Consider the following 23,319-nt stretch of genomic DNA (forward strand, 5'->3'; position numbering starts at 1 on the left):
TCCCCACCGAGGACTGTCAGAGGCTTCCTTCACCATGGTGCCTCTACTTGGTAGGCTTGGGCACTGGGCTAGAGGGTGGATGGGGCTGTAGAGGGACACAGGCTGGACTCTGGCATTAGACAGATCTACTGGTGGACCCCACACAAGTGGCTTCTTTGGGCCCAGCTCCACAGCTGTAAGACATGGTGCCCCCTCATACCTTGTATGGCCACACTGGCACAGAGAAAGTGCTACCACATGAGTACCGGCTCATGAAAAGTATGTCCCTTTCCCCAGGCTCCAGGTCTCAACCCAAGGGTCCAAGCACATGGTACTGTCAAAATAGTAGGCCCATGCTCCGAAGGAACAATATACAAGAGCTGTTTGACAGAGACTCCGAGGGGGTGACCCATCTAGATGTTACCTTTGCACCCAGAGAGAAGAGAAGGTTCCAGGTGACAGTCCCTGGACACCCGCCCACAGCCACACCACCAGTGTGTGCCCTGCTCACCTGTAGTGTATCCCCAAACGAGAGCTTGTGGATGACATGGGTCATGTCCGGGTTCTGTGGCTGAGCCGTGGCACTGTGTGTAGACACGTGGAAGTTGCCTGGGACCTGGGGGAGAGATGTGAATTTCAGGAGTCTCGATGGCTGCCCCAGAGATAGGGGGCGGGTCTCCCCCGCTGGAGTCAGACAGATCTGGTTTGGGATGGGATCCCAGCATGGTCTGAACCATGGCACTTTATAAGAGTTACTGCTCTTCTCTGAGCCTCAGGTGGCTCGTCTGTAGAATGGGGGCAGGAACAGAAACTACCCAAGGGGGCTGCCGGGATTAGGGGGTAAGAGAACACAGCTGGGCACCTGGTGCAGGCCAGGGCTCAAAATGGCAGCTGCCCACTGGCCACTCCATGGCTGTTGGCTTCATGGTGGGTTGAACCCGCAGCCCCATGGACCAAATAAAGCTTCTCAAAATGCAAGTCAACACTACTACTCCCCCATATTTGCCCCACCGCCCCAGACTAGGGGATCCTTGAAGGCAGGACGGTAGTGGCCTCCTTTCTTCCCTGGGCCTTGATGTCCTGGCACAGCCCAGGAGAGGGACTGATGTCCTGTGACAATCCTGTGGATTCTCTTTCAAAGGATTTCTTTCAAAGGGCCCCTCCTCTACCAAGCTGCTCAGGCCAAACCCTTGGTGTCATTTTGGCCCCCTTTCTCTCACACCTGACCTGCCCACCAAGAAAGGCTGTCCGCTCCACACTCACGATGTCTAGTTCCTGCCCTTCTCAGGTCCCCACTGCTTCCCTAGACCAGACAGTGGGTGCAGCCTCCCCAGTGGGCTCCCAGCGTGAGCCCTTGGCACCCCCAGACCTTTTGCTAACAGCAGCCAGGGGGTCCTTTTGAACCCTACATCTGATTGTGTCACTCCTCTGCTCACATCTTTCTCTGCGTACTCCCCCTGGCTGTGCTAGCCTCCCTATGGCACTAGGAACTGTGCCAGTGTGGTCCCACCTTGGTTCCTTGTGCCTGCGACCCCTTCCTGGAACCCTCTTTGACACGGCTCTCCCTGGCCTCCCTCAGGCCTCTGCTCAGGGAGCCTCCCCAACACCCGTCCTCAAAACCCTTGGTCTGCAAAAGCACTCAGCAGCTCCTGCCACCCGATCTCTATCTTGTTCTCTTCTGTTTCCTCACAGGAGAACGCTGGCTCCATGCCGGTGGGGAGCTGTATCTGATTTGATGTGCACTCCCTGACCCTGGCAGATGCTCACAGAATAGGTACTGGATGAATGAACAAACTATGAATGGCACGAATTCTTAAACTAGCATTTTTTATTTTGACATTTGACTTCTGGTAATTCCCATTTTACAGAAAAAAAAACTGAGGCTCAGAGCAGTGAAGAGGGCGTGTCAAGAGCTGTGGTTTGAACTCACAGCTGTTGGACTCCAGACTCGGCACACTGAAGCAGGACAGGACTCTCCCTCCCACCATGTACCTTGGCAGCCCTGGGGTGATGGCCACATGCAGCCATTCCTTGGGACATGCTAGGTTTGGGAAAATGGCCCAGACAAAAGCCTGGAACAGAAAATGAGACTGCACAACCCACCCTGGACCAGAGGGATGTACAGACTGTGGGGACCATGGGGAGGGCTCCCAATTCAGTTGGGAGTGTTCAGAGCGCGCATCTCAGCAGAAAGGACACTCCTGTGCTAATGAGTCCGCATTACTGGGGAACAGCTGGAAAAGTATGTAGGCAGATGGAACAGCATGAACAAGTATAGAGGTCAGAAACTGCCCAACCCAGTCGGTGCGCATCTGTAAGGAACTAGAAGAGTTTGGTACTACTGAACCCGGCACAAGAGAACAGCCCGCAGCGGGTGGTAGCATCAGGATACAAAGAGGGAGAAGGTGGTAGCATCAGGAAACGTTAGAGGGAGAAGGGGCTGCTCAGCAAAGGCCCCAGCGCCATGCTGAATATTATTTTATCCCAGTTCAACAAAGGTTTGGTAAGCTATATTAGAGGAAGGAATATGCATTCTAGCTTCTGGCTTAGCAGCAGTGCATCAAAACCTGCTTATTTTGTAAGCATGCCTGTTTTAAACACAAAGCTGTAGGCTTCTAGAGATCCTCCTGTCTTCACGAGGGCCTGAGCTTTGTGACTGACCTGGAAGGTACCAGGCTGGCAGGGCATGGCTGGCCTCAGCTCACAGGTGAGGCTGCAGTAGGGTTTGGGATGTGGGCTTCAGGAGCAGTGACCCATGGTAGAGTAGCAGCTGGGTTCTATACTCCAGTCCAGCCCACCCCCGAGCTGGGGTGCCTTGGGCAAGGACAGTAACCTCCCCATGCCTCAGTTTCCCCACTGGCCAAATGGAGATGATGACCACAAAGGGTTACAGAGAGAACTAAAGGAGGGGAGGAGCGCAAAGCCAATGGTAACTGCTATTGGTTCGGATTCTTAGAATGAACATGTTCATCATCAGAACAAGGACCCAAGAACAGAAGGAGAGCGTGGGGAGACCAGGGAGAGCATGGGGAAAAGCCCACTGTATCTCAGAACTATTTCTTAACTTCATTTTTACTTATATAAGTAATTAACTATACACATTTGTATTATAAAAAATTCACAGGGGCGCCTGGGTGGCTCAGCCAGTTAAGCATCTGCCTTCAGCTCAGTTCATGATCTCAGGGTCCTGGGATCGAGTCCCACGTTGGGCTCCCTGCTCAGTGGGGAGTCTGCTCTCCCTGTGCCGGCACCTCCCCCTGCTTGTGCTCGATCTCTCTCTCTCCCTCTGACAAATAAACAAAATCTTAAAAATTCGCATGATCAAGTGAGGATTATAGTCTCCCTTGCCTATCACCTCCTGAAGTAAGAAACCTACAGCGTCAGGCATGGGTCCTTTGGCATTTTCCCATGCAGTGACATGGGGCTGCCGGCAGGCAGAGTTCAGAATGGGGTTTGGAGCTTGGGCCTGAGGCTCCCAGAGTTAAGTGAGGCCGGGAGGCTGGCTCCGGCGCATCTGCCACCCGCTGCCTCGCTGCGAGGCTGTGACTCAGTGACCCGCTCCCCCTCTGCAAGGAACCCATCACAGGTGGCTGACTCATGCCCACACACGCTGGGCTGAAGAAAGAAAAGACGACGCTTTTAGAGCCTGTGACTTAGGAACCTACGTCAGTGTCTCTGATAGATTTTAGAAACCTATAGATGGAGCCAGGCCCCAAACCCAGGCCCCTCCTGCCCTCCTCCTGGGGGCTGGTTGATTCAGCAAGGAGTCTGGGCTGCTGGGGGCTGCCAGTGCAGCTTGGAACATGTGACCTTGGACGTCTGACTGCTGGCCGACTTCCTGATGGACAGATAAGAAGGCCATGGGGCAAGTGCAAGCTGGATGCTGGAAGATAAAGGGGTGAGCGCCAGCTGTGAACCTCGCCCGTCATCAGGGCACACTGGCGGCTGGCTTTCTTGTCGAGCACCCTTTGTCTGAGCACTCCTAGGAGGCATGCACCCGGAACAAGGGAGAGTGGGGGGTTTCCACTCCTTGTAAGGGGACAAGGACAGAGGGTAACCTCAGCTGTGACCTGGAGTGAATGGACATAGTCGTCATAGCTCAAAATGCTGGCACAGCCCAAGATGCTGGCATGACCAAGATGCTGCAAAGGAGAAGCAACAAAGGGACAGGGGACACAGGGGGAGAGCAGGGGCCTGGTACCAGGCTGCCTGGGTTCAAATTCTACTTAATTCTTTGTCCTCAGAGCTGTTACAAGGACTAAATAGGCTAATCTGGGAAAGTGCCAGGTAGGAACCCAATAGGGAACAGCCATAAGGCAAGGGCTGGGGTGGCACTTTCCTAGAATCCCCGGCCCACCCTGACCAGAGAAGAGCCATTTCTTGAAGAACATCCATGCACATTTTTATGAGCACACTTGTTCCCAGGTGACAGTGGGCACCAGCTGGTGAAATCACGGATGCTCCCGCTGACGGAAGACAAGGCAGGCCAGGGAAGGGGCACCGACGGGTGTCTCTGTTTCTAAGGTGTTAAGTGCTTTGTATTTTAATTTGCTCGTGTCTTACAACCTGTGAGGGCAGTACTAGTATCCCCATTTTACAGAGGAGGACACTGAGGCTCAAAGAGGCTCAACTGCCCAGCGTCATTCAATCTGTGAGCCCTGTAGCCAGGGCTCTCGACCCCGGGTCTGTCTGACCACAAAAAGCAAGCCCCACTTCACCCAGAGCCAGCCGGGGGCCCCACCACAGCCTGTCTGAGGTTGACTGCAGCCATGGGCACGACTGCCAAGCGGAGGAGGGTATGGTGCTGGGCTAGCTCCTGGGTGGTTGTCCTGCTTCTCTTGTGTCCACCCCAGGCTGGGGGCCAAAAGGGTCCCTTCTTTGCTCATTGCTGGGGGCACAAATATTTGTTTTAGCCGGGTGATCATACCCCCGAGAGGAGGCCCCCACAATTGGGAGCTGTGTGTACATCTGCTCATCTTCAACCATCACCTTTCAGACAGGCCTTCCCTTTGCCCCTATCTCAGTGGGGTTCCTCTCTCTCTCCCCACCAGAGCATCCCTTCATCTCCCTGCTCCTCAACACTGGAGTGGACCAGACATCAGTCCTCAAACCACACTGGCCTCAAGACGTTGGGTTTCTGGGGCGCCTGGGTGGCTTGGTTGTTAAACGGCGGCCTTCAGCTCAGGTCATGATCCCAGGGTCCTGGGATCGAGCTCCGCATGAGGGTGCTCTGCTCAGGGGGGAGCCTTCTCCCTCTCCCTCTCTTACTCCCCCTGTGTGGGCTTTCTTGCTCTGCCTCTCTTTCTCAAAATAAATAAAATCTTAAAAAAAAAAAAAAAAAAAAAGACCTCGGGTGCTTATTCTTCAGGGCCACGGACCCTTTGCCAACATCTTCTCTTCACTGATGACTCCCACATTCACATTCCAGCTCAGAGCAATCTCCTGAACCACACCTCCCATCCCAAATAAAATATATCCGAAACTCAACAACCGCTTCCCAGCCCTACCACCCATAGAATCCATGCGTGCCCAAGCCTCTGTATCTAGAAAATGGGACCTCCTGGCTGTCCAGACAAAAACTAAGAAGTGGTTCTGATTCCACTCTTGCCCTCACCACCCACATCCAACTGATCAGTAAGTCTTGTTAACTCCACGTCCCTAATCAGACCACTTCTCTCCAACTCCGCTGCACAACCATGGACCGTGACCTCTGCTCTTGGCCCCCTTCACTGTGCTCCCCCCACAGCTGTCAGGGTGAGCTTTCGGAAGTTTCGCTGTCCAACAGAGCTTTCTCTGATGATAAAGATGGTATATAGCACTAATACGGTAACCACTAGTCTCTCTATTAATAAAGTCCTTGAAATGGGACTAGTGAGACCGATAGACAGAATTTTTCACTTTATTTAATTTTAATGAATTTAAATTTAAATACCCCACCCAGCTAATGGCTACCATATTGGATAGCATAGTTCTAAGCCATAAATCTGATCACATTGCTTTCCTGCTTACAACTCTCCCATGGCTTCCCCTCACCATCACCATAAAATCCAAGTCAGGGAGCACAGCGTGGACCCTGTGACTTCATTTAACCCCTAAAATGTGGTATAAGTAACCTTCTCTGCTTTCACACTACAGGGAGCCCTGCGTTCTCGTGGAAAAAGGCCACTCTGCCAGAAAGAACACACACACGGAGGCCATGCGGACAGGAGAGGCCCTGAGACTACGTGGGGAGAGACAGTGCCAGTAACACCAGTGTTCCAGCCCAGCCCAGCTTTGTAGCCACTGGGCAGGAACTTTGGAAAGGGAGGGCACCTGCCCTGTCTAAAGGGGAAGCTGCCCCTTGGATCCAGATGGAAGTTGCCAATGGGATGTAGGCCCAGTGTGGCTAGAGCCTCCAACTTTGAAAAGGCAGAAGTCTGGACTCCCAATCTTTAGATACTGGCTCTGACGTGTCTGAACGCTGGAGAGGACAAACATAGCTTGTCTTTGGGCTGGGTGTGGCCAGGGAGTTCGCAACGTCTGATTCAAATGTCAGGAACCAGAGACAGGCTCTTCCGACAGAGGCTATAAGAGGGCAAGCAGAAGCCAGGAGCTGCCAGTGGCTCAGTCTGGCTGGGACTGGGAAGGGGAACTATGGAACATGGGACAGAGCTGTGTGATCTTGGGCAAGACACTCAGCCTCTCTGGGTCCTGTCTCAGTTTCCTCATCTGTAACATGAAGCTACCTCACAGGGTTATCGAGAGGCCCCCCTATGATGATACGTAAGAGGAGCTGGAAAGGGAGCAGCGCGTGTGGGACAACCTCTGCCAGTTCCCGCTGGGCTTCCCCGGCACGCCCACAGGCACTTGCTCACATCCTTGACTCAGGATCTCAAGTTCCTGGTTCTAGCAATAAAACAACAGTAATGCCTGAGTGGTCCTTCGGGGCCTACCAGGTACTTTCAAACCACGCCACTTTCCCCGCTCCCCTGCTTCCTTCCTGATCACAGCACCTACCACCCACCCACTGAAATGCTTCTACGTTTGTATATTGCCTGTCTCGCTCCACCAGCGCGGGAATTCCAGTCCGTTCTACCTATTCTGGGCAGCCCCAGAGCCGAAAGCCTACCCTAGAACACAGAAGATGTCCCATAAATGTTTTTTGAATCAATGTGTAATAGCTCATTTCATCCTCATACAAACTTTGTGAACCAGGTGGTAGGATTCTATTATTACCATCATCACATCCTCTCTCTAAAGATGGCTAAGATGGGCGCAGTGAGGGGCGCCTGGGTGGTTCAGCTGGTTAAGCGTCTGGCTTCGGCTCAGGTTGTAATCCCATGGTCCTGGGATCGAGTCCCACATCAGGCTCCTTGCTCAGCGGGGAGCCTGCTTCTCCCCTGCCTGCTGTTTCCCCCTGCTTGTGCTTGCTCTCTATCTCTCTCTTGCCTGCTCTCTCTGTGTCAAATAAATAAATAAAATCTTTAAAAGAAAAAGGTGGGTGCGGTGACTTGGAGGGTACTGGTTGGCCAAGAGGGGAAGTGCTGGGACACACACTCACCATGTCCTTCTCACCATGTACTGCCTTCCCTGTTGGGAAGAAGAGTAGCCTCTTCCTGAACCAGCGGCCAGGGGCTCCATGCCTCGGGGAAAGCTGGAACCCCCACCCAGATTCTCAGCAGGAAACGCCTGGGACCCTGATGCTTGTTAGGCTCTGCCTGGGGGACGGGACGGTGGGGAGGGCAAGGGAGTGCACATCTCTACCATCTGGTTGCTGGGAGGAAGGGGACCGAAGGGACAGGGAGCGGGTCAAAGGGGCCCATGCAGGATCTCCATACCTTGTTGATGCTGAACTGCCCCTCAAAGCGGCAGCCGGCCCCGTTGTTCAGCGGGATCTTCATGGAGTTGTCAATGTGCCCCACCTCATGCCTGCCCATCTCATCTTGTATGTCCAGCCCGACCACTGCAGGGGGTAAGGGGAGGAGAGAGTCACAAATGCCCATAGCAGTGGGGGTGGGGCCAGCCCTCTCCTCCCTGGATGCCCATCCCCCATCTACTCCTTGGACATGGAGGGGGGTGGGGCAAGCCATCTAGGCGTTCACAGTCTGGGGCCCAGAGCTGCAGAGAGGAAGGCTGCTGACAGAGGAGGAGGAGAAGGGTGATAGCTGGACTAAAAGGGAACAAGCACGCAAGGATCCATCCCTGACAGTGCCTGAGGCTGCGGAGGAAGAGGGGAAGAGCTGGGGGAGGGAGCACATAATAGGGCAGGGGATGGAGGACCACAGGCTGCAGGGGTGACTACTCTGCTAAATGCAAGGCTACAGAGAGAAGCAGAGGGTAGAGGTTCAAAGGCTGTCTGAATCCTGGCCTGCCTTTTACCCGCTATGCAACCCTGGCCAAGGCACATAACCCTGATGCCTGTTTCTCTGGAAAATGGGGGTGATAATGACCCTCCTTGGAGAATCACACAAATCGAATGATGAATGGCGGCACCTAATGGGTTTCAGTCTCTGGATTCGTTGGGCAAACAGGTCCCGGCAGTCATTCATTGGCTTCACTCATCATCCATTCACTCACACCTCCTTTTACCCAGTGTCTATTCTCGAAGGCCCTGCCCTCCTGGAGCTCGGGCGCTTTTCCGCGTTCTTCAGTACACCGAATGGGAAACCTGGGGCCCAGCAGTTCTGGTCCTTGCCTCCAGTGTGACTCAGCTTCCCAATCTGTAAAACGGGCAGGCCCACGCCAACTGCATTCCCTGAGATGGTCTACGTGGCATGGGTTTGTAAACCACGAAAACGCAGAAAATTCCCTGGAAGAAGCACTTGAAAGGAGGCTGCAACCTAGAGGAAGAGCGGCTGGAAGCAATTTTATGTGAGCCAAGCCTAAAAGGGAAAAATGGGAACGACTGTATTCCTCAGTGGAGATGGGGAAGAGAGTGAGGGCCCATCCGTAGAAGGAAATGTGATGTAGTCACTAAAAATGACGCTCCTGGGCCTGTAGTACGTGGGAAATGCTGACTCCATAATGTTTGATTTAAAAGAAATGGAAACAGGTCCCTGTTTGACTCAGCAGCTCCACCTTTAGGAGCCCGTACTCCAGACGCACACATGTCCAGGACGTGTGTGCAAAGGCTGCTCTGGGCAACTTTATTTGAAATTTTGACCACTGGAGGCAGCCCAGCTGCTGTCAACAAGTGGTCGACGGAAGAACCCCTTCTGGAATGCTGGGCAGCAGGTACACGGACCGGGTATCTACACATGGGGCGAGGCAGCTCAGAGCAGGCCAGTGACTAAGAACTTCGGCTCTGGGGCTGCCATTTTCTGTGATTCCTGGCTCTGCCCCTCCCCAGCTCTGGGACCTTAAGCAAGTCACCTAACCTTCCTGTGTCTCAGCTTCCTCCTCTACCCTAGGATTAAAAAAATTAAAAACGCACTTACTATGTGCTAGACACCCTTGTAAATGCTTTTTTTATAAGAATGTACCATCTAAGCATACCTGTCGGGGAGATATTATCAGACCCATTCTCTACAAGGGACACTAAAGCACAGCCAGGCTAAGTAATTTGCCTGAGATCCCACAGCTAAGAAACAGAGTTTCAATCCAGAGGCCACACCCTTTGGCCACTCTGCTAAAGCACCTCTCATACTGATGCACTAGCACAGCCAAAGAATTCAGGACAGAGCCTGGACTGGAGTAGGAGCAAAATAAATGGCAGCTGTGGTTATCATCTTACTAATATTATGAGTAATATAAGAACAGCTCCAAGATATTAGCAGAAAAAAACAAGAAACCCCAGAAAGGTCCCGTGCAGTTGAGTCCCAGTTAAGTAAAAAGAAAAAAGAACCCAAAAAACCCCCCAAAAACCAAAAACCAAAAAACATCCCCACCTAAACATGATACAGGTTTGCACGCACGCACACACACACACACACACACACACACACACACACAGGGGTGGGAAAGGAGTCCCAACTATTAGCAGAAGCTTCCTCTGGGGTAGATGGCACCCCAGGGAATACGTATTTCTTTTACCTTTTTCTTTATACATTTTTGTATTTTGAACATGATTTTTTTAAAGTCGAAAATATACTCCTGTAGTAGTTCCTAATAAAATATTACTTCTTAAAGCAGGATATGAAATTGCACAGGCAGCGTGATCTCAGCCGTGTTTAGAAATGCACAGAAAGGAAGGCCAGGATGGAATGGCGTCAAATGTCAAGTGACGTGCTGTTGGGGGAGGAATTACGGATTTCTTCTCTCTGCTGCTCCAGATTTTCCAAAGGTACCATGATGAGTGTGCATTTTTTTTCTCTAATGAAAATGTTAGGTTCTACTCTTTAGAAGCCAGGGTACGGGGCTCGAGCAGGAGCCTCCTGGGTTCAGCTTATGGCCCTGAAGAGCGGTGGGCATGGTGGGCGAACGCAGCCTGAAGCTTGAGGTTGCCTGGCCCCTCCTGGGCCACGGCCTGTCACTGGGCTGGAGCCTGGAACCACATCCCTTCCCTCCCCTGCCCTGCTCATCCCAGTCCTCTGGCCTGACTAAGAATTTCCTTGTTCCAGAGACCGGACCAACTCCTGAATGAGAAGCTGCCAGAGGAATTATTTTTCTAAGAGAAAGAGAAAAAAATAAAAATAAAACTGACCAATTTCAACAGGTTCCCTGGCTCGGGGCCCACCGTGGCTTCAAAACTATGACGTAATTCTCACCAGAAGCAATAACAGAACTGAATCTCTCCCTATCTCTGCCCGCAGACACACCCGATGTTCTGTCCTTCAGGAGGAAGGGAGTGGGCGGGAAGAGAAGGGCCCGCATCGGGTTACGGGCCAGGCTGGGGCAAAGGGACAGTAGAACCCCAGTCCACTTGGTAAGTTTAGAAACCAGCTCATCAGACGCTCCCAGAAACCCCAGGCAAGAGACAGCACTACACCCATTTTTACAGAAGAGGAAACAGGCTCAGAGAAGTCACACCGTCACCAGGGTCACACAGTCTTAGTGGGCAAAAGAGCCAGATTCTGACTCCAAACCGATCTCCAATGAGTTTTGTTCTGTACCTAGTAATTCATGGTCTTGGTTAAAACAAATCAAACAGAGCATGAAGTGAAAAACCAAGCTTCCCAACAGCTGCTAACAACTCAGACCTGCATCCTTCTCCAGGTGACTGATCTTGGTTGGTGGTAGGTCTCCTTGCCCCAAGATGCTCAAGAGGTTATGTGACACCCCCCACACCTCCCCCACACATCACCCTGCAGACTCTAGCCAGGGATACAGGTAATAACAGCCCGCCTCCCCCCCACCAACCGCTACTGGGTAGGACAAACTGCGGCATATGCCATGGCTCCCCATGAAATCAGGTTGTGATTAGCCCTCCCGTGAACACACACCTCTGCTTGTCCTCTCACATCCCCCACACCCTTCCCATTCCTCCGTTCCTCCGAGAAAATCTCAGGTTCTGACTCTTGGGACCCTGAGGCGAGAGACAGCCCCCACCAGCACATCAACAGGGCTACTCTCCAGGGGTAATCCCCATTAGCAATTTCATGGACTTCGTATTCCAGGAAAACCTCCAAATGCACGCAGAGTTGATTATTCTCCTCTCTAGAAAAGAGTGAGGAGAATCTTATGCTACCTGCTATTTGTAGCTCGCCCTGTTTGCTGACCCGTCCTGGTCATCTTGTCATTTCTGCATACCTGGCTCTGCCTGACGGAGGGATCTTGCAGGAGCAGAGGGCTGTCGGGAATACTCACATTCGCAGTGCAAATTGGGTAGGCTGATGTTCAGGCTGACGTCAATTTTGCCCCCACTGTCCTTGTCCGGGTCATCAACGTAGAGCTCATTCACGCTAAATAAAGGAGACAAGTACAGAAGCCTTTGTTGAGGTGGGGCACCGTCCCAGTTGCAGGGGCAAGCCAGGGGCCACTTCCCTTGGTGACCACTGCGCAATTAACTAGAACCCCCATCTCGGGGAAGCGTGTGCCTGATCAGGCACAGGGGATCGGGGCTCCCATCTGGAGGGCCCTCTCCAGATGCTGGCCTTACCACTTAAAGGGGGGGGATGGGGGAATGGTAAAGGCACAGCTTTCAGAGTCAGACACGTTCAAGTTCTAATCCTGGCTCTGCCACTTTCTATAGGAACTTGGCAGGTAACGTGACCTCTGTGAACCCATCTGTTCAATGGGACACCACCACTCACAATTAATGGGGTGTCTGAACGCTTGAGAAATGGAAGTCTTACTAGGCATCAGGGCCCAGCACCACCGGGCACATGGTACCTTATTCCCTAATCTCTTGAGCCCCCACCCACTCAGCTGGGGAAGGGGAATTCCCTGGGTGGTCATGCTCAGCGTCCAGTGCTCATAAAGCCCTAGGGTGAGCATGGGGTCTGAGACATGACTAACTAATGTTCTGTGGCTGCTGTATCAAATTTTCACATTGGTGGCTTTAAAACAACACACACTTTAAAACAACACACACTTATTCTCTTGCCCTCCTATAGGTCAGAAGTATAACATGGGTATGGTGCTGCACTCTTTCTGGAGGTTCCAGAATCCTTCACCTTGCCTTTCTCAGCTTCTAGAGGCTGCCAAGGCTCCCAGCCCTTCTCCACAGCAGAGCGGTGTAGCAGAACCACACGGCATCTTCACTCCTGTCTGACCTCCTAACTCTCTCCTACAGCAACTCTGTCATTTCACCTGGCCCACCAGAAAACCTAGGGTTGCCTCCCTAGCCCAAGATGCTCAACAGAATGCCATGTATAAAATTCCTTTGGCCACGTAAGGTGACACATTCACAAGTCTCAGGGATAGGGACATGGTGTCTTTGTGATGAGAGGCCCAGTTTAGGGGCACGGGGCTGCAGGGACAGCCATGTCACGTGGCTACCCAGGACAAGGGAACCACACTGGGATCCGTCAGCAACACAAATTTATTCAACAAGTACTTTTGGGGTGCCTACCAGCTGTCAGGCATTAGAGACAGTGGGTAACCAGTCCGATGCGACCTCTGCCTTCCTCAGCTTACAGACCCTGCTGGGACCCTAAATAAATACCTTCCACCAACTTCCTAAGGATTATTGCTCTTCTGAAAGCTGTGGGGAGCCACCGGAGGGACGAACAGGGCCACTGACCTCTGGGGAGTATGGCCCGTCTCTCTGGCTGCTGCAAGGAAGACTGACCAGAGGGGCCACTGGGCAGACCACACGCGAGGCTGATGCCACGGTGCAGGAGAGAAGGGGAGAGATGGCAGCCTGGACTGGGTCGGGGGTGGGGGGTTAGGCAGAAGGGAGGGATGGAAAATGCAGCATGCTGGAGCAGACAGGACTCGCTGCCGCGTGGGGCTTGGGAGTGGCTTGAGGGTGGCTCAACAGAGGCACAGGCAGACAGGCAGACTGCCGTGTTCTTTCTGGAACCATCTGTCGCACTGGGAGCCCCTGGAAGAGCAGCGGGGTTGAAAGGTACCGAGTTCCACGTGGCTGTGCTAAACTTGAAGTGTCTTGGAGACATCCCTGAGGAGCTGCTGAGTGGATGCTGGATGGCTCTGTCTGAAGCCCACTTCTGATTCCCAGACCACTCCCCGTGGGGAGAGGGAACTGAAACTGAAGGCTTGGCCTCGTGAACAGCTGCACAGGCAGCTGGAAGTGGGACTGTGGCTATCGTGAACATGAACCAGGTGCCCGTCCACAGGTAGTAGAACATAAACACTTGCAGCTCTAAGCAATTCGACTCCCAGAAAGCCTTGTAAATAGCTGCATCTCTGGGAAAGAATGAGTTGACTATGGCAAGGGTGTTTTGTTTTTACTCAGACCCTGTCTTTATGCTGCTAGCACCTAATTGATGTAGCTGATGCTCAATTAAGAAAGAGTAGGCTCAGGACGCCTGCAGGGCTCAGTCGTAAAGCATCGGCTTTTGGCACAGGTCTTGATCCCAGAGCCCTGGGACTGAGGCCCCGCATTGGGCTGCCTGCTCAGCAGAAAGCCTACTTCTCCCTCTCCCACTCCCCCTGCTTATAGTCCCTCTCTCACTGCCTTTCTTCAAATAAATAAATAAAAATCTTGGGGCGCCTGGGTGGCTCAGTGGGTTAAAGCCTCTGCCTTCAGCTCAGGTCATGATCTTGGGATCGAGCCCTGCATTGGGTTCTCTGCTCAGCGGGGAGCCTGCTTCCTCCTCTCTCTCTGCCTGCCTCTCTGCCCACCTGTGATCTGTCAAATAAATAAATAAAACCTTTAAAAAAATTTTTTAAAAAAATAATAAATAAATAAATACCTTAAAAAAAAAAAAAAAAGAAAGAAAGAAACAGTAGGCTCAAAGAGTCATCCTGGGCTTGTTTCCTTGTGGGAGTCACAAGGATGTTCCTGAAGACAAAAGAGTGACAGATCGCTGGGGATCCAGCCCATTCAACCAGGAAAGTCCCAGCTGGGCCTATGTGTATTCATGTTATCCCACCTGTTCCTGTGAAATGTCCTGATCCACACTTTAGAACCAGGAAACAAGCTCAGAGAGGGTGAGTCCCATCTCCAAGGTCACACAGCAGGAAATGGCAGAGCTAAAATCCCAACCCGGGTCTGCTTTCTGCCTGAGCCCCAGGCTTTCCAGGGGCCTATGCTATCTCCCCTGCTTTGGCTCTCAACTGCTAAGGTCAAGGGCGAAAAAGGCTGGGGGCGGGTGGCTGGCCCTCTTGCTTGGCAGGCTGATAGAGTTGGCCCCTATCAGGGAACAAAAAGTACAAATGAGCTAGTGGGAGAGAAGCAAGCAGGAGCACCTGAGGTATGGCAGGAGGAGGAATGGCTATCTCCACAGCCCAATTCTCCTCAGCCTTCAGGGCCCTATTTCTACCACAGCCTTGATTTGCAACTCCAAAGGGCTACTGAGTGATGAGACTGCTGGGTGATTAACAGACCCTCACCACCAAAAGGAGACCCTGGCTTCCCTTCCCAAACAAGCAAAAGTCTTCCTTGAAGCCACTCACCTTTCCCACCTGTGAGGCGGGGCCTCAGCACATCACTGAGGGATTGTGGAATGATGTCACCCCTGGCAATCCTCTGGAGGTGACCTCAGTGCCGAGAGGTGAATCCCAGGTGTGGCACCAAGGTGAGCTCACCCTCGAAGCCCCAGGGGGGCCCAGGCTTCCCAGTGCCATCTAGAATAAAGGGGCTGAGGTGCTTGGGGAGAGACGGAGAGCCTGCCTGCTGGCTCCCAGATGCCTTCCTCAAAGGCCCTCAGGGGCTGCAACATAAATGCACTTCCATCATCTGTGCTGCCTACCCAATGACGCCCAGACTGCCACCTTCTGAATGAGAGGCAGATGTTCTAGGGTTGTTGGCTTCCTGCTACACCCAGGCAGCACTACAAGCTTGCCCAGAGCCTGTCACCTGCTGATGCTTGCCAAGGCTAGCTAACTTTAATGGCTGGGGCTGGGACTGAATGGATTAATATTAATTTTTTATCTATCTATCTATCTATCTATCTATCTATCTATCTATCTATTTAAGTGGGGGGAGGGACGGGGCAGAGAGAGACAGAATCTCAAGCAGACTCCACTGAGTGTGGAGCCTGACACGGGGCTTGATCCCACGACCCAGAGATCATGACCTGAGCCAAAATCAACAGCCGGATGCTTAACCAATGGAACCACCCAGACACCCCTCAGGCTGAACTGATTTAAAAAAAAGGTGAATGGACAGCCAGAAGTCAGGTTACCTGGAGGGGTATCAACTTATGTAGATTTACTGCTGTCTTGGGAACCCATGGGCCTGATTTTTCCTGTCGCTAGCAAGGGTGATGAGAAGACAGAGCCAGTAGGCAGACAGATCTAGGCTCACCTCCTGGCTCCGCCTCTAAGAAGCTGGGGAACCTGGGACAAGATGCTGCACCCCTCTGAGCGTCGTTTCCTTAACTGTAAAACTGGGAAAGCTTTCTATGAAGTCTGAAGACAGGCAAAATTAATCTCCGGTAATAAAAGTCACCATAGTGTGGTGGTGCTGGTGGGAGATGCTGACTGGGAAGGAGCACTGTGGAGGCCAAGAAGAACAAGGCTGTGGGTACAGCTAGACCTCAAGTCTAGCCCTGACATAAGTACAGCCATCTTGGCAAAAATCTTTGCCAAGATGGCTGTACTTATGTCAGGGCTAGACTTGCACCCCCTCTCCACCCGCTCGCCTCCCCTCAGTAGTATGTGTGACATTCCTCAGCCACCCCAGGCTGCCCTGGGGGGAAAGCAAATAGTTAACTTGCAGAGATCACAATCCTGCAAGACAGGAGTCTCCCTCAGTTTACCAATGTCCTAGAGGTTTACAACAAAGCAGCTATCTTAACAATAGCACAATTTCCAGAGGCAAATAACTCAGTTCCTCAAGCCCTAAGTAAAGTTAAATTTCTCTAACCTAAAATCTCACTAACAAGGACACTTGATAGGAGAAATGTGAAACTTGATCTCTAAACCTCCAAGATAGTGTCAGCGATCATTCCCAAGCATATGACCCACTGATATACATCTAAGGGGTCTCACAAGATTTTTATTATTGGTAATGAATAACCTTTTCCCCAGACAACAGCTAGCCCCTCAAGGTCCTGGAGACCTCGCTTCCAAAATTCCTTAGAGACTTACATCATCCATAACCCCCTTTGTCCTCACCCACCACCGAGTCCACCCCTACTCTGCCTTTAAAAACTCTGACTGTAATCTGGCTCGGGGTCCAAGTCCCTACTCCGCTGTGTCAGGTATACTTGGGCCCAAGCTTAAGCTTTCTGAATAAACCCTTGTGTGATTGCATCGGTGCTTGGTTCCTTGGTGGTCTCTCGGACGCGAAAACTCGGGCACAACAGGCACAAGGGAAGCTTCCAGCTGGTGGATAGGTGTTGTCTTGATGGGATGTTGGTGACATTAGTGTGAGCCCAGACACACAGTCATCAAGATCTCAGCTTTAAGATCTGTACGCTTTGCTGTTCCTAAGTTACCTACAACTCTCAAAAGAAGGAAAGAAAACCAGGAGGGAAGGGAGGGAAAAGAGGAAGAAAGAAGGGCAAAAGAACAAACAAGGGGTCAGGTTTCGGGCTACTTCCCAGGGCTGTGAGCATTAAAGCTACAGGCTGCCCCAGGACGGGGGTGTATATGGTACTCACTTCTCTGAGGGCCTTGCACGGGACTTTCTTGGTAAAGAGCATAAAGCATCATGGTGAGTCCAGACTCCCAGGGTTCAAATCCTGGCTCTGCCGCCTACTAGCCGACTGACCTTAGGCAAGGCCCTTTGCCTTTACCAGCCTCAGTTTTCCCAGTTGTAAAATGGAGACAATCACGAACAGGCAAAATCTTACTCAACTGTGAGTGCTCGATAAGAAAGCGTCCCCTACTGTTATTGTTCTCACAAATATCAATGTTTACCGAGTTGGTAATAACAGGCATCCACCTCGCAGCACTGTGGTAAGGACTGTGCGGAGGGGCCCACGGCTGGCGTATTACATCGAGAACACGACGGTTATGACCTGCTGAACCAGGGGCCACAAGCCACCCACATGGTGCTGCTAGGTAGCTCCCTTGGCACCAGAGCTCCCACTTTGGGGAAGTGAAACCCACAGGGTCATTTTGATTGAAGAAACAGTTTCAGTCCACCCACACAAAGGAAGAAAGAGTCCCAAGATTTCTGACCTACAGCAACCAGGAGTGGGGGTGTGTATGCCGTGGGCCAGGGGGCGGACAGGGGTAAGCAGGAGACAGAGTGGGGGTAGCGAGCACTTACTACTTCTAAGATGATTGGGGCAAAGTCTGAGGTCACCAACTCTCCTCCCGCCTTAACACTAAGCAGTTATTGGAATAGGTGCCCAGGAAAATAAAAGCGGGAACTCATGGCGGGCATCCTCAACTCAAAAGCCCTTATCTCAGTGTCCAGACTCTGAGTGTGAGTAAGGTTATCATACTATAAAAGGCCTAAGCAGCAACCCAGGAAAACAAAGTTTGTGCTCTTCCGAAGCTGCTTTGCTCATCACAAGGATTAGTGTGTTAATGGACTGAAGGTGCTTCACAGCCCCGATATATTCTACGGCCCGTATAAGAAGTGGCTTTGCTTATAACTAATCAAAGGTACTTCAGTTTTGAGCAGCCCGCTGGGGCCAAGCACTATGCCGGGGCTTTCACATGTGGTATCTCAGTTAATAGCCATAGCAAGACAATGTTGAGTGGGGTTACCATTCTCTCCTCACAAGGATGAAACTGGGCTTAGAGGAAGATAGACAAAACCCACAGGAGACCACAGCTAGGGTCTTTCCATTTTATTAAACTGGATGGGGCATGGAATCAATGAAAAACCGAGACAAGTGTCCCCAGCAGACCTGTGATGCAGGTGTCATCATCTTTCTGATAACCTTCAGAAGCCCACCCCATCTCCACCCATGGCCCAAGTACCCACAGGGCATGGAGGTGTGATGGGACCATTCCCTCCCACAAGCCTCCCTCGGTCACCTCCGTCTGCCACACCCTGGTGGGCTCTGCCGCATATGACTTTCCAGCCAACCTGGACAAGGAGCAGAGAGCACGAGATCGCTACGTCTGCAGAATGAACGGGAGAGGTAAGTAACGTGTGCGGGCGGAGGAAAGGGGCACGCATCCCCGTTGGGGGACACCGCACAGCATCAGGGAGCTGGCTGGCTTGTGTGGGGGTCAGTGAGCGGCGGCCATGTAGGGAGAGAAAGGGAGGGACTCGGGAGGTGTACGGGTGGGGGAGTACAGTGGAATGTAACCAAGGGCCCTGAAATTCTAGGCTGAGGCGAGAGTCTGATGACATCTATGGAAAACAATTTTATTTGCTTTTAGAAGAGCACTTGAATAGTTCAGATTCCTGCCCAAAGTCGCTGACCTCTGTGCTTCATAATTTGATTTAATGGAAACTTACACAGCAGTGAGGCCCACAGAAGGGCCTGGGCTGGAGGGGGAGGGATGTACGTTATGTAAGCAAGCTCTCCAGGACCTTCTTTTAAATCCTGACCATTCCAGGTATAAATAAGTATGCCTACCTATGCCCTACCAGGTGGGGGGCCAAAAAATTCCCTTCTCGGTCACCAAGTCCGGCCCCCACCCCCTTCTCCACCGCCACTGCCCAGTTCTCTCTCCGGGGCCTTGGCCATCAGGGTCACCCTGTCCCCTGTTCACCTTCACAAGAGGTGACTGTGCTACAGCATGAACCTGGCCCAGTCACTCCATGCTCGGAAGCCTTCAGGCCCGCCAGTGCTCCCTTACACGTCAGCCCTGGGTCTCTCTACCTAGCTCTAGAGCCCAATGCAGGCCTCAGAATGGGTAACCCAGGCTCTGTGGGAGACGGCCAGGTTCTCCTCCTGGTTAAGTTCCTGGCCTCCCCACTCGGGGCCTGCAACGGAGCACATAAGGAAACAGTTCAGGGTCACTCCAAGTTCCCACTAGGTGGGCAATTGCTTCCTGGAGTCCTAGCTGCCTGCTTGGCCATCTCACCATGGAAGGGTGTATTCAAGTCTTCCAGTCAAACACTCTGACCAAAAGGCAGCAGCCCCCATGCACCTGGTGGAAGTGAGGGGACGCAAAATGCTCTGGGGAGGGAAGGGTGGTATGACAGCGCAGGGGTGCCAAGGCTGGGTTTGACTCTGGCTGCACCAACCCCACTGTGGCCTAAGCTGGGCCCTCAGTTTCTCCAGCTGTACAGTGGGGCTAAGGCTAACAGGAGAACATCCCTCAAGTGATTCTGTGTTGATTAGATGAGAGGATCACTGTGAAGTGCTAACCCAGGTGGTTGGTGGGCATGTTGTAATTAGAAAGTACAACACACTGTATTATACTATAAATTGTCAGCGGAGCATTCCAGCTGCCACATCTTATTATAATTCCTCATGGGGTTAATAATTAAGAGCAGCCAAGCCTGGGCAGTCAAAGCCAAGCCTGGGCAGTCAAAGCCTAGAATATTTTGCAGCCATGTTGTCTGGGCGGGGTGGGGGACGTTGCTCCCCCTGGAAACCTGAAGCTGCAGAGCACCCTATGGGGCCACTTTCCCCATAATTAATGGTAATTAATGGCTTGTCTAAACCCAAGTTAGGGCCCAACCACACAAACAGGCCTCCTTCCCTACCGGGCTAGGCTAGAATAGTGTCTTATGTCACTGATAACCACAGGTCGGGGTTGGAGCAATGTTGATCCTACCAGCAGTGACCTCATTTCCTCAGAATACGATCTCATGGTGGCAGGGGGAGCTGACACACTGTGGTCACAAAACTGCCAGGGAGGGCCAGCCATCCATTAAAGAACTGTGACCTTCATTTCTTCCCAAACTGGCAGGCCTTCCCAGGGGTCAGAGAATCTTCTGACACCAGGAAGACCAGAACAATCCTCCCTCTGGACTTTTCGTGGAGTCCTCAGTCCTCACTCCTACAGACTCCTTTTGGGCACTTCTGCACCGTGGTCATGTGGCAGCGGGGGGAGAAGGGGCACTGGGGTCCCTGCAGCATCAGAGTTGGGCCTTTGCCTGGGATCAGGACTCTCATTCCGGCCTGCCTCCCTCTCTCCCTCCAGCCACTCACAATGCAGATGAAGAGCCTAGCAGACAACAAAAGGTAAACACGCAATGAGCAGCCCTCCAGGCTGATTACTCCACCACTCACCCCTCATCTTTCTTCTTCTCCTGGGAGGTGCTGGGACCAGAGTGTCCAGGATGCTCCCGGGGGGTCAGGAAGGGGAAATCCTGGAGCAGGGCAGCAGGCAGAGCAGTGGGAACACAGTGTGCTCTTGGGAAAGGAGTGAGCCCTGTCCTGGTTCAACAGAACAAGCTGTCCAGGCTTGCCCGAAAGGCCCTTAACACAGTTGGTGGCGCCCCACCTGCTCCGGTCACAAGCTCCGACGTCACAACTTACCTGTCCGGGGCCCGCTGGCTCAGCAGCCTACCTCATCCTGAGCTGACCTGAGGGCCAGCTGGATAAGCTGCAGCTCACAATGGTCAGCAGGAGGTGAGGGAAACTGCTCTCAGTTCAGGGCAGGGGACGAGAAAATTGATATTCATGGAATGTTCATTACATGGCAGGTGCTGAGTGGCCTTACCACCTTTTTCGCATTAGATGGGAAATAAATAGAAAATGAATGAATGCATGAAGAGCTAGGATTCATGGGTATTAAAGTATATCAGGTGCTCCACTAAGTACCTTTCCGGGATAAATCTTATTTAAACCTCACCAAATATCACATACCTTCTCTGTGCCTTGCCCTGCTTTATCTTCAAAGCCTTTTTTCACTAATTAATATATTCTAGTCCTGTTCGCTTATTCCTGGTGTGTGCCCACTGTTGGCATTTTCCGCTCCTCTGAGCATGGAATCACCCAGCAATGAAGGAGGCAGACCTGGTTTCTGATTTCTGGGTGCTTAGGACCAAGAATGAGTCCTATTAATACACAACAGTGGGCAACACCTTGTCCACTCTAGTCCTATCTCCTCCATATTCTACCTTCTCCACTTGTTCACTTTGCTCCAAAGCTATACCAGCTCTTTATCCACACTGCATGTACACCAGGTAATGCCTGCCCCAGGGCCTTTGCACTTCCCTAGTGGCCCTGTCTGGGATATACAGTTGGGGCTCCCTCCTTGCTATCACACATGCACCCTATATGTACCCCACTCACCTTGCTCAGAACATTAGGGGGGTGTGCAGCAGCCACCACCACCCCCACGCCCACCCCCGCCCAGGGAATGGGTTGCAGCCTGCAAAGACCAACAGGTGTATGGCAGAGAGTAGGTCTTAATATCCTGCTGCTGTCCCTGTTTCCAACTCCGACTCATGATGGGGTGACCCTGAAAATTCAGGGGTCCAAATGTGTACCCCACCCCATTAGGAGTGGGACAAAGAACCTTCTCTGACCCTTGCATGGTTGGGTGCTCATGTCTTGGGAAGCAGACAAGCCTCCCCAGACCTGGAGGCTTTGACTCTGGTGTACCCTCCCTTGTTTGGCCAGCAATACTGGGAGCCAGAGAGGTTTGGCAACCTGCCCAGGGCCACACAGGAAAGTGGTAATCAAGCAGACTCCTGGCCCTGGGCCTAATGACGCCTCTTTCCACCACTCCATGAGACCCCCTGGGCTTTGGTGCCATTAGGGTTAAGAACGGGATCAAAGGGACAGAGAAGGCAAACTGTCCCACACAAGTGGAGGGCAGGAATGACAAGATTTGGCTGGCAGGTGATAGTGGGGAATGGATAGGACCGACATGCCTGTGGGCCCGGGAGACTGGTGGACCTGAGGAGCCCCCTCCTCAATGTAAGACCATGGGCAAGGCCCTCACATCTCTGAGCCTCGGTTCTCCTCATCTGTAAACAGAGGATAAATACATCCCAGGCCTGTTTGAGGATTAAAGGTGGGAACACTCCCTCAGCTACAAGGCCTGTCTTGGGCTAGGCAACGATGTTTTTAGTTTCTTATTGTCCTGTGGCTGAGAGGGAGGCAAAGGAAACCAAGAAATTCCATGAGCGAGAAAGAAAATTCCAGCATTGGACAGGGGAGTGGGTGGCCAGGGCCCTGCCCCGTGATGACTTTCTGGGTTGTAAACACAGGAATGAAGAGGCTTGGAAGTCTTGAGCCAGTGGCTAAGGCAGGAAGCTCTGGGGTCTAATTCCACCTCAGGGCAGCCGATGAGGCCGTGACTGAATAATCCCAATGGCATTCTGTGTTACACATACCCCAGAGCATTTACTAGGTTATCTGGGCAACGGATAATTCTAGAAATCAGGGATCGATTCACAATGCGTCAGGCGCTGCCAGGAAGCCCACGCTGATTCCTCACTGAGGGTGGGCCTCGGAGCAGGGAAGGGGGCTTAGATGAGGGGGCCGGGCTCTGATGTCAGCAGCTCCGCCCCCCTTGGCTAGGAAGCAGCACCCCTTTCTCTGAACTCCTCCAGCTTTCACATCAAATGACCCTGTGATGAATCAGAGGGAAAAAAGCTCACTGGCTAAACAAAGGAACAGCAGAGATGGGTCCATGATTTCTGTTCATCTGAGGACCCAGGAGGCCCCCCCACAGAACGGAACCCAAATGTTCTCTTCAGCTTCAACAAAACAGTGTGTGCTTTTGCTCTAACTTCAAAACCCTTTTAAGAAATAGAGGAGTGATGGATGTGGGCTTGGAAATGAGAGAGTTGGAAGGTTCAGAGGCCTCTCTCCTTTTTAAAGTACCTCCCTCCTCTGATCTGGGGTCCCAGGAAGCTCTAGAATGGCCCCTCGGCGGGGAATGGAACTTACACTTCCGTTGTTATGAATCCGGTGAGCTCCGAGAGGAAGAGGAAGAGGATGAAGAGGCAGCAGCAGATAGAGACTGGAAGGAACAACACAGAGACACACTGTTAAGGGTGGAGAGCACTGGCTGAGGGGGGCTTGCCCT

The 23,319-nt window shown here is 52.3% G+C and overlaps 1 protein-coding gene across 1 annotated transcript in view; it reads right to left on the reverse strand.

Annotated features, from left to right (window-relative positions):
- Positions 1 to 23,319, reverse strand: part of ERGIC1 (endoplasmic reticulum-golgi intermediate compartment 1) — a 105,339-nt gene that overhangs the window by 25,279 nt on the left and 56,741 nt on the right. The window contains exons 3-6 of the mRNA XM_032334901.1: positions 23,181 to 23,253; positions 11,704 to 11,798; positions 7,797 to 7,921; positions 491 to 595 (exon numbers count right to left, since the gene is read on the reverse strand). Coding sequence (XP_032190792.1) covers positions 491 to 595; positions 7,797 to 7,921; positions 11,704 to 11,798; positions 23,181 to 23,253 — 398 coding nt within the window. The remainder of the gene's footprint in view (positions 1 to 490; positions 596 to 7,796; positions 7,922 to 11,703; positions 11,799 to 23,180; positions 23,254 to 23,319) is intronic.

This window comes from Mustela erminea, chromosome 3 (genome assembly GCF_009829155.1).
Source record: "Mustela erminea isolate mMusErm1 chromosome 3, mMusErm1.Pri, whole genome shotgun sequence".
In the NCBI taxonomy this organism is placed as follows: domain Eukaryota; kingdom Metazoa; phylum Chordata; class Mammalia; order Carnivora; family Mustelidae; genus Mustela; species Mustela erminea.